The 11,334-nt window shown below is 38.2% G+C and overlaps 1 protein-coding gene across 1 annotated transcript; it reads left to right on the forward strand.

The window, feature by feature from the left end:
* Positions 1 to 892: 892 nt before the first annotated feature.
* Positions 893 to 10,752, forward strand: LOC18440796 (serine/threonine-protein kinase STY13). The gene is made up of 3 exons (XM_006850934.4): positions 893 to 2,825; positions 9,577 to 9,928; positions 10,338 to 10,752. The coding sequence occupies exons 1-2, from the start codon at positions 1,939 to 1,941 to the stop codon at positions 9,914 to 9,916; spliced, it is 1,227 nt and encodes a 408-aa protein (XP_006850997.1). The 5' UTR covers positions 893 to 1,938; the 3' UTR covers positions 9,917 to 9,928; positions 10,338 to 10,752.
* The last annotated feature ends 582 nt before the right edge of the window (positions 10,753 to 11,334 follow it).

Genomic DNA, 11,334 nt, shown 5'->3' on the forward strand with positions numbered 1-11,334 from the left:
AGGATAGCGGGGCACCACAATCTGATGTCTTGAGTTTCATTATTATCACCAGTAATGATCCCTTAATGTATAGTGAACCTAATAAAAATAAAATGTATACAATGAGACCATTTACTTTTAATATCAAGAGGTAACAATTATTATCAATCATTAGATTTATAATTAGGTAATTGAGGATGTTTTATTGTTTGGGTACAAAATCTAAAATAAATTTTTTATAAGGTTGTGACACAATTTCTTTTATTGAATTTTTCATCCAATATAATCTATATGTCAACATCATCATAACTGTTTCCAATTAATCACGATCGACTACACTAATTCTGATATACCATTCTGCTCTATTTAAAGTTGTTCAAGGCTATACTCGGTAAAACCATAAATCTCTATATTTTTTCACACTACCTTTAACCACATCTTTTTTGGCCTTCCCCTTTTCTTTTTTCAATCCTACTACTCCAATTAACTGGAATAATCTATGTGTAATTAAAAATAAATAAATCATAATACACAATCTTTAAAAAAAAATAGAAAAGTGAGAGAGATATTCGTTACAATTTTATTAAAATGTCCAAAGGGGCACACTTGCTATTTACTATGGACCAAGGTTGATTTAGTCATTTATCTTCAAAGAGACTGCCGTTTTCTAAACGAACAAAAGAGTCAACATTGTTTAAAGCAAAGTATTTCCAACCCTAATACAAAAACATTGGATAAATCAACGACCAAAATCAATAAGTAATTCCATAAAAAAATATTAGTAGAGAAATGACGAAAGAGAACCGGAAAATTCCCCTCTATAGATGAAAAAGAAGGAAAAAAGGAAAAAAAAGGGAAAATGCACCCAAAAAAAATAATTATTTATATTAAATTTGGGTCCAGATAAAAAACCAGTGCAAGAACAAAGAGGCGATGACTCTCTGGTCTTCGCCTTAGCTTTTGCAGAGACCGCCATTTTCGACCGGCGTTTGGTAAGTCGATCTCTTCTCTCGATCGCTTCATCTCTCTTACTTCCATTATATTTGCGTTCAGATTGAGATGCCCTATCGATCGAGTTACTTTTTGGGCGATTTGGTGCAGTAGAGCGGGAGCTGTGATGGTCCTGAAAATCTAGGGTTTTATGAGATCATTTACTGTTTATTAGTAGTGGAAATTTGGGGTTGTATTGATGGGTAACAGGTGGGAATCCGGGATTCGTTAAATTCTACGGTTGACTGCTTTGGAGTGGGGAACAAGCCGAGGATCAGGGATTTGTGAAATTCTTGGGTTAGGTTTTCAGAGCGGGGAAGGAGTTGCAGATCATAGGTTTGTGGAGTTCTAGGGGTTAGGGTTTTGTGTGGTGTAAAAGTTAGTGATTTTTGTTGCGTTTTGAGTAGTAGGGTCCCCATTCAAGGGTCATTTGTTTTGATATTTGTGAGGGAATTGACAGGGTGACTGGTTGCAGATCAGGGATTTAGGTTTTCTGGGAGTCAGGGGTACAGAATCAGCTGTTGTCGGGACAGAATTAGGGTTTTTTTTGTTGTATTTGGAATTTTAATTTAATTACTGTTCTTTGGGCCAAGCTCGAGGTTTTTGTTGTCTTTAGACCATTGCAATTGAGTGGCCTGAACTAGCTAGAGGAACATGAAACTGAAGAGTTTTTTACCGTAATATTTAGTGGATTTTTGGAGCTTTTTGGTGTTTCTAATCTGGAAGCGTTTGAGTGTCTGAACGCTACCTACTTATCTGGAATCTGGGTTTTTTGCTGAGGTTTCTGAATTAGCAAAATCAATTCAGTGGCCTGGTTCCAAAACCCAATTGATTCTATGACCTTTTTCTATTTTTGGGTTTCGGTATAATATTATCCCAAAAGTTTCTGGCTTTTTAGAGGTCTCTGGCTACAGCACAACACATGAAGCAAGAGTACATCAGTTGATTCTTAGTTTTTGAGCTGCAAAAATGGTGGAGGGGGCAAAATTCACTGGTATAGGCCACAACGATGACAATTTCTATGGATTCACTGATGGGTACAAGAGAATTGGGTATGTGTCTGATATGTCAGTTGACAGTGTTGGGAGCTTACAAACCAGTACTGGTGGTGGAGAAAGCATCATGGTTGAGAGTAGTGTGGGCTCAACAGATTCACAACCCATGATGCGCATGCATGAAGGCATAAGAACCATGACTAATGGCTATTCAGTTGGTCACAGTGTGCTCCAACCCAATACAGCTTCCCATACGCGTGGGGACGATGCCTTAGTTCAAGCTCTAATGGACAATAGATACCCAACAGAAGGGCTTGAGCACTATGATGAATGGACCATCAATTTGAGGAATCTCCATATTGAGATGGCCTTTGCTCAAGGGGCTTTTGGGAAGCTCTATAAGGGCACTTATAATGGGGAAGATGTTGCAATAAAGATCTTAGAGAGGCCTGAGAATAGCCCTGAGAAGAGCCAGTTCATGGAGCAACAATTTGCTCAAGAAGTCATGATGCTCGCCACTTTAAAACACCCAAATATTGTGAGGTTTATTGGGGCTTGTAGAAAGCCAGTGCTCTGGTGTATAGTTACAGAGTATGCAAAGGGTGGGTCGGTCAGGCAATTCTTGACGAGGAGGCAGAATCGGTCGGTGCCTTTAAAACTTGCAGTTAAGCAGGCTTTGGATGTTGCTAGAGGAATGGAGTATGTTCATGGACTTGGGTTCATACACAGGGATCTCAAGTCCGATAATTTGTTGATAGCCACCGACAGGTCAATAAAGATCGCGGATTTTGGGGTGGCAAGAATCGAGGTGCAAACAGAGGGGATGACTCCTGAAACTGGCACATATAGATGGATGGCACCGTAAGTATCTTCAAATTTCTTTATTTGTCTGTTGTGTATGATGCTTATATGTGGGTTCTTTTTTATTTATTTTTAGTTATATTTTAATTTTATTTATTTATATTACAAATGGCAAGTTTGGTTTGATTTGGTTAACTATCCTTAAAAAATGTCAAGTTTAGTCCTTTACATGAAGCCTTGCCTTTTATATTGGCGTTTTCTTATTTTAACTCAATGTATCTTGAACAATAATGAAGGGTGGGACTCGGTGGTAGGTTGCTCACTTCATCCTGGAATTGGAGTATTGCTTGCAAATTCAAGTGTTTCTTTTTTCCCTTAAAACTCTGATTGCATTATAGATTTGAGATGCTGCATGCTTAAATTGATATAAGAAAATACAATATCTTGGCTGGGTGTAATGTGTGCGGATGTAGTCATCTATCTTAGCAGTTATATGTAATATGCCATTACAAGTAGTTTGCAACAAGATTTTACATGTCATAAGATTGCATTTCTCTGTATTCTCCAATATTTATTCAACCCAATCGTCTGTCAATGACTTAGAAACCACTTTTTAATAGCCTTCTGTACAGTATTCATACTTTGCCATTCTATCCCTGTTATTGCCTAAGTTCTGTTTATGACAATTAATGTCCATTACCATATCGAATCCATAGGCAGTGATTTTATATTTTTTAGGAGTTGCAGTAATGTGATTCGGAGTGGTCCGGTTCTAGTTTGTCTACTAATCTGGATATGCATATTCCTTTGGACTTTAGGTCTAAGTTATTTCCATGGGCTGCTTAATGTTCTCCTAATCGACCTCCTGTTTATATTTTTGGATTTTCCGTTCAGATTTTTCTCCATTTATTGTTACACAAGTTGGAATTTTGAAACTGGTTACTGGATGTGTTTGTTGTCATGGCCTCTTGACACATGGACTACTTTATTAATCATTTATCTGTTGTCCATCCTTTCCTCCGTTTGGCCATTTGTGTTGCATGTTCTGATATATCTCTGTGCATGTGGCTAATGGACTTTCCCTTTCTTGGTTATAGTCGATAAGACAAAAATATTGAACAGAATAAGAATAGTCCATTAATATGGCATCTCATTACTACATAACAAGCTAAGCAAATCGGGATGAAACACAAGACCACCACTCAGCTAAACCAAAACTAGTAACTGCATAGAGCGACACATAACCGAAATCCAGATACATTTTTGTTTGTTATTGTTTATGTAGACGGGAGTCCACTTTGAGTAGAAGTGCATGGTTGAGTTGTTGCACATAAAGTAGTGAAATAAGATCCCCATCCCATACTAGATTGGGTAAGTTTCAGAGATTGGAGTTAGTTATTACCTTGATTCAACTACTCCATGAGGTAGCTTCGCTTTTTTCTCATGTGTATTTGCATTTGCAATTTTTGTTGTTGTGTTAGCTGAAAGAATTAATTGACTTGAGGTTAGGTGGGAACGGCGAGCTATATTTGGTTAAGACTAGTCTGGACTATTTGTTCTATCCAGGGTGCAAAACCTTGGTGCAGGCTTAAGACATGCTTCTTGCCTGAGCTGAGTAAGCCAGGCGAATCCAAGTGGACTCGCCCAAGTCATGTACAAAGCCCAAAAAGGGCTAAAAATTTGAAAAATTTATAAAAACTTTGTTAGAAGTAAAAAATTGTAAAAGGCAAACTGAAATATAAACAACATTAAAAGTTGAAAAAGATGGAAAAGACTATATAAAGGATTGATTTGGAAAAAAATGAATTTTTGCTGGAAAAAATTGGGGAAAATCCAAAAAAGGGAGAAAATAGAAACATAGAATAAGAAAAATGTCAAAATTATATAATAAGGTATCGATCCATTTATTTAGTAATTTTATAATTCTTATTTTTTTATATTTATATGTTCAAGTTTGCACCCGAGACTTGGCTGAGGAAGATACCGAGTATGAGTAACTCGGCCGAGTGCAAGTCGACTCTGCTGAGTTTTAAAACCTTGGTTCTACCTCTTCCACCTCCCCAAGATAAATATCGCACTGCAGTTTGTAGTGTTGTGCCATATTTCTGATAGATACTGTTATGGACATGCTGCAGGTATCATAATGTATTCTGTATATATTATGCCATGGTTAAGGGTAGGATACATGGCAATCAACTTGATGTGTGGCCTAATGAGAGAGAGTATAAGATAGGCATCCTACTAAGAAAGTTTGGGGTAACACATTGGGGGACGTTCCTAATATCTATCTCTTGCTAATAGCTAATATGGATGAGGTGGGATTCCTATTTGCAAGTTATGTTCCTATTTATAGTTGTATTTAAGGATATTATTATCCATTTATTTCATGAATCCTGATTGTGATGATGATGATTATTCATCTTTCCATCTAAGATAAGATCTATTTTAAGATGGACTAGGGGTATTTACAGAGTTGACTTGTAATGTAAGATCTTGCAGGCGAGAGGAGAACCCAAATTCTTTTTATGTGTCTGTGGAGACTTTAGAAAGAAAACCTCCTTTCTTAGAGGAGATAATTTAAGTGCGTTTATAGTTTAAGTGAAACAAAGGTAGGGAGAGAGAGATTCAACTATTAATGGTATCATGACTCGTGAGGTCGTGCAACACAGGCATATTTAGCTAGTACCATTTCATTTGCAAGTTGTTTGTTTAGATTGTCTTGGGTGACTTGCTCATGTTGCCTTCTGAAATCATCTTTCACCTGATAAGTGCCATTGAGTGCCTTATCCTTGCTGCAATCCAAAGCATTTACACTTGTTTCATGAGAATGCCATAAATTTAACTGATGCCCAAATTTTAGATCATGTTACTCTTTCAGTGAGTGAACCTATTGTATGTAATTTCCACTCAACCGTACAGACATACTTGTATGACATTAGCCAGCTTGAGAGCATTATCTTAGATTAGTATGTACTCAGAGTAATGCATGGCTAAGAAATAATAATTGTCTAATTGCATTGTTAGATTTTAGTTATATTTTCATTAGCATGAAAATTTATTTCTTTTCTAGATGGCTTCCTTAATTTTATGGAGAGCGATATTATTGTTCTGTTTGAGGTGCTTTCTATATTTTTTATCCCTCTACATTTTGTATTTCCTTCTATCTTATTTAATTTGGATCTTACTTGAAACTTCAATGATGCATTTGTGAGTGCTTGATGGTGGGGAGCACTTTTCATGCGAATCATAAAGATAGCATCGGTTTAAGGAGTGCATATGCTACCCTAGTATAAAATATGTTTATTATTATTGTTGTTGTTGTTGTTGCTGCTTTTGTTTTATTATTCTTGTTGTAGTTGTTGTTACTATACTGTTGCTGCTACTGTGATAATCCCTCATATGGGGTATCCTCAATTAAGTCTTGAGCATGCCTACATGTGTCTTGCATTCTACTGAAATGCTTGAGGTGGGTTGCTGATAGCTTATTAGATAGGTTACATTTGTGGTGAACAACCTTAATGTCTTCAAGACTAGTGAGAAAGCCTCTGGGAGCACCCCTCTACATGCAGGAAAAAGGCACTCATTGATAGGTTGAAAGCCTTGGGGAGACATTAAGGCCATTTATGTAAAATATCTGGTTGTTTGTGTTTTAAATTGAGTCTTCCGTCACCCCCTTTGGACTAATTCCTCACAATGTATGATATTTAAAAGCTCTGGTTTTGTTGAGTCAAATGGACATCCAACTGTTGTTAGAAGGCGAGTCAGTGCTCAGGGAGCAACCAAATTCCATCTTGTGTTCACAATTTTGTAGGTCTGTACTTGTTTTCCTTTAATTTTTTATTCTTATTAAATATGAATTGTGGTCGTATTCAAGGTGCTTTCCTAATTAACATATATTTATTTTCATATTATTGCCTTTGGAACAGTGTGGCTTTTAGGATTCTATTCACAAAGTTGAGTTGTTCTAGATTTTTTGCACTAAAGTGGTGGTTTTGGGATGATGTTTTTGGTTAGAGTGTATACCGCGGTTGACCGATAAATTCTCGTCATATCCCATAGAGGTAGGCTTGAGAGCCATTGTCAAGCTTAGGTGATGCTGTGTTAATATGCATGCTCATGCTAGAGCTTGGCCACTTTTGTTCCTTTCACGAGCTAGTTGTAGAGGATAAAAACCAAGGTTTAGGCAAAAATAAAGGGAAAGCAAAATAGTGCAAAAAATTAAAAAAAGTGAATACATACCTAGTGCAAAAAATTAAAAAAAGTGAAATACCAAGATTTACGTGATTCGGCAATTGCCTACATCAATAGGGTTACAAATTTATTTCACTAATCAGAAAAACACCATGCAAGCGTGGAGCATACAAGGGTTTTCAAACTCTCTCTCACAAGCCTTAAAATGGGGTATCTCTCTCTAGAACGCCCACCCAAAGGACTACAAGAACTCACCCTTTCTTTCTCTCTTTCATGCGCTCACATTCTCTCTCTACAAAGTACCTTTTTATAAAGAGGAAACCTAAAAACACTCCTAGGTAAGCCTTATCTCTTCTCCCATTCCTTTAAGGAGTTAAATAACATCAACATCCCATAGCTTAACATGATATTTCCCTCATCCCTTACTTAGAACCTCATTGCATATCTTATACATTAAGGAAATGACAACCAGCATGAAAGATCACGTGATTTTCCACAAAATATGGAAACTCCTTGACTTGCTAGGTTTTCAAGTAATCTGGCTCTGATACCACTCGTTGGGATTCAAGAACCCCCTTGGATGTGGAATTAGGAACACCAAAAGTTGGATCCAACTAGAATTGTGTACCTAATAGGTTATGAACAAAATAGGCGAGAGAAGAAACCAATCAACCATAATAAGAGAAATAAAGCATAAAACGTGCGCACCACATGAAGACAAAGATTTATGTAGTTCACCCAAGGGGCTAGATCGATGGGCATGACAAAGTAAAATCCACTATACCGATGAGGGTTACATGCACGTACACACACACACACAAAGATATTCGTGGTTCACCCCAAGGGGGCTATATCCACGAGTATGATAAACTGGAATTTACTATACTAGCGAGAGTTACATACAGATTTTGTGACATATAGTTTTTTTTTTTATAAAGTTAACTGTTTCATTGAAGTAAGATTGTGTGTACAAGTGTAGGGTCTAGTGTCCCTTACAAAAATTGGGAGCTACCAGAACCCTAACGGGCAAGGTGATCCCTTTAGAAAAAGCCATAAATGAGTCCAATGCAAGGTGACATATAGTTACATCTCTAATCCTCAACAAAATCTAATCAAGCATTCCTTTTAGACCAGCTTTTCTGATCAACATCCCCTATCAATCTCACATCTCTATGTTGCATTTGAACCACTATCCAAGAAGAGAACCTTGAGAGCAACCAAGGCTTTTACTCACGAAAGACGAAACCACTCAAAATATCCATGGAAACCACTTGTCTAAATAAACCAAACTCTGTAGGAGACACCGACGGAGATTTTCTCTCTCTAGGTTGCTACCTTTCCCATATGATGACCGAAATGAGGCACACCTATTTGTTCCTCTCTCATTTTATATGTATAGGGTTATGAATTCCATACTATATAGGAATCCCATAGATGTCACATATGTCTTGGACTTAAAATATAACCAAGAATCCTAATGACATGTAGTGGTTATCACATCTAACTTAGGAAACTTGTCAAAATCAATAACAATATCAATCCCATATCATATGGGATTACTTTATGGGAGTGATTTGGGATATCACCATATCCAACACTAGGTTTGGCAATTATTGAGATTCTTTTGTTGTTGATTGTACATAAAGATGTCATTAACATTGCCCCTGAGTCATAACCAGAAAATGCTATAAACACTTCATTAGGCCATGCGTATATAGATATCATCAACTTCGTGTTCGCAGCATAACCTAAGAATGCTGTTGACCCTTTTTTGTATTGATCGTCTCCTAATTGTGGTCCCAATCACCAACATATAATGCTTTTCCAGCAAATGCTCCCAAATATATGTTGAGATGAAGGTGGTATTTGAGACGATTGAGTTTGTTGGTTGGAGATCTACAAACTTTAGTTTTGATGTAGCTTAGGCTGTTTTTCCACCTATTTTGCTTCCATTTTTTTCTCTACATAGGTGTAAAGGTAAGCATAATGCAATGCTAGTTATACAAAGACCTAACTTGATATCACATTTATCACCTCTCTTACTTTTCTTCATTTGCCTGATCATCTCTAGTGTCAACTTCTTTGCTAGTTGGGTTGTTTTATTGGTGCCATTTCCTGTTGTTCGGTTGCTACTCTTCTTCTGGTTGTGCTTTGTCTTTGGATTGGAAGCCACAATTCAGTATTTATGAAAGCTTTGCCTACTTCGGTCTATTTATAAAAAGCTTAAGTCTGATGTATCTAAACCGTAGGGTACCCTATTTAGACCAATACAGAAAATCCAATCAAATATAATACTGTTTCCAACTTTTAAACATATGTCCTTTTAGTGGCTAGCATTCATATGGCACTCTGACCTACCAGCTTCTCCAGCGCCAAATGGTTTGCAGGTTGGGGCTCGAATCCTCTGCTGGTTTACTGTAGGGCTAATGTGTATGACGGAGTGAGGAAGGGAGCCAGGGAGTGACAGAGAGAGACTTGTGCATGATATCACATATTCTAGATAGGGAGTGTGATTGCTACAGTCTCAATTTCCACTAATAGTTTAAATATTACTGAACTCATACAAATTCTGCTTCCTTGCGAGTTCCTTGAACGCATATGCATATGCCTTATTTTGCAGAGAAATGATTCAACATCGACCCTACACCCAGAAGGTGGATGTATACAGCTTTGGCATCGTGCTTTGGGAGCTTATAACAGGCCTACTGCCCTTCCAAAACATGAGCGCAGTTCAGGCCGCCTTTGCGGTGGTGAACAAAGGGGTTAGGCCCACTGTCCCCTCGGATTGCCTCCCTGCCTTGGGTGAGATCATGACACGTTGCTGGGATGCAAATCCTGATGCAAGGCCCCCATTCTCTGAGGTGGTGAGGATGCTTGAAAATGCCCAAAATGAGATCCTCACAAACGTGCGCAAGGCTCGTTTCCGCTGCTGCCTGGCCCAGCCCCTCACTGCCGACTAGCGTGGCCCCTGAGTATGCATACCTTCTCTCTCTCTCTCTCTCTCTCTCTCTCTCTCTCTCTCTCTCTCTCTCTCCCCTCTCTTTGTCGTTTGTGCTTTGTGTGTTGTGTTTCCTGCTTTTCACAGCAGCATGACCTCGACTAGCTTCCCTGAGTATGTATTGGACTGCTCATGTGTTTGAATACCTAAAAACTCCCCCGCCCCTTTCTCTTTTTGTTTTCTTCCTTCTCCCGTGTCTCTCTCGTGTATGCATGTTACCAGTGACTCAACTAGCTCCTTTCTCCCCACAATCATCTCTCTCTAGCTGCCTGTGTCTGCACCTGACAACAAACTAGCCCTCACAAGCATTCATATAATTACCGAGTAGTAAAAGTGGTATGCATCTGACTGTTCCCCCTTACTTCCCGTCTCTCTATATATAGGGCTGCTGATTTCACACTGAACTTGACACGCGTCCACAAGTTGCATGTCGCAGCCCCTCACCAACAAAGTATGTATCTAATTATCTCGTTTTATCTTTCTTATTTATCTCTCTTCCATCTTCCTCTTTTGCTCTATATATAGGACTGCTGGTTTCTGGTATTTACTGGCTCAGTGGTATCTCTACTGGTTCTTGGTTCCAGGTTGTGACTTTAGTGTTGTAGTTGTAGGGAAGGGATTCTATTTGTATCTTTATGCAATATATGGGTTATATATATGTGATGTGGGTCTCCCTATCTGAGGATTAAAATTTGAGTTTCTATCTCAAAGTTAATGGAAGCCCTTGGATAACTAATCTTGTTATATTTGTGACATTTTTTTACTCTTTGTATTACATTAATGGTTGCTTTTCTCTGCTATTTGGAGTCACCCTATCTCTATCGTTGTTGCTTTTACTCTCAGTAATAAAAGTCTTGTTATTTGGGTATTTTCATATTATATAAAATTCTATAAAATTTCTAGGCCTAAAATTTTAGGGAATTACAACTTCCTCTCTCTCTCTCTCTCTCTAAAGGAGACAGTGTGGGCCTCTCTCTCTCTTCTTGCTAAAGGAGACCGTGTGGGCCTCTCTTTCTCTCTCTCTCTCTTATTGCTAAGGGAGGCAGTGTGGGCCTTCCCTCTGATTGTGATGAGAAAAGGCCTTTCTCTCATTTTCTCTATGGCAAACAATATGAATATCTCTATCTCCTCCTCCCTTCCTCAAACAGTGGCGGTGTCCTTGGTTTCGGCATGGAATTTATTAGATTTTGGCATCCAGCTGGTAGTCTTTGTGTTTGCCATTGGGGATATTTCTTTCTTTCACCGGCATTCGGTCGGGAATTTTAAGAGAGTTTGACTCTTTTGGGTTCCTTTGTTACTTGCCCTCAAGTTTAATCTTTGTTCTGGGGCTCAAGGCTAGGTGATCAGAGTGGCACAGGTCGTCATAACTTGGATGTCTTG

Source organism: Amborella trichopoda, chromosome 1, assembly GCF_054954075.1.
Source record: "Amborella trichopoda isolate Santa Cruz 75 chromosome 1, AtrichopodaSantaCruz75HAP2 v2.0, whole genome shotgun sequence".
In the NCBI taxonomy this organism is placed as follows: Eukaryota; Viridiplantae; Streptophyta; class Magnoliopsida; order Amborellales; family Amborellaceae; genus Amborella; species Amborella trichopoda.

Bases quoted from the DNA above. Each gene is read 5' to 3' on its own strand.
- LOC18440796 (XM_006850934.4), top strand. From the start codon at position 1,939: ATGGTGGAGGGGGCAAAATTCACTGGTATAGGCCACAACGATGACAAT. The intron at 2,826-9,576 runs GTAAGTATCTTC...CTTATTTTGCAG, and splicing joins ACATATAGATGGATGGCACC to AGAAATGATTCAACATCGAC.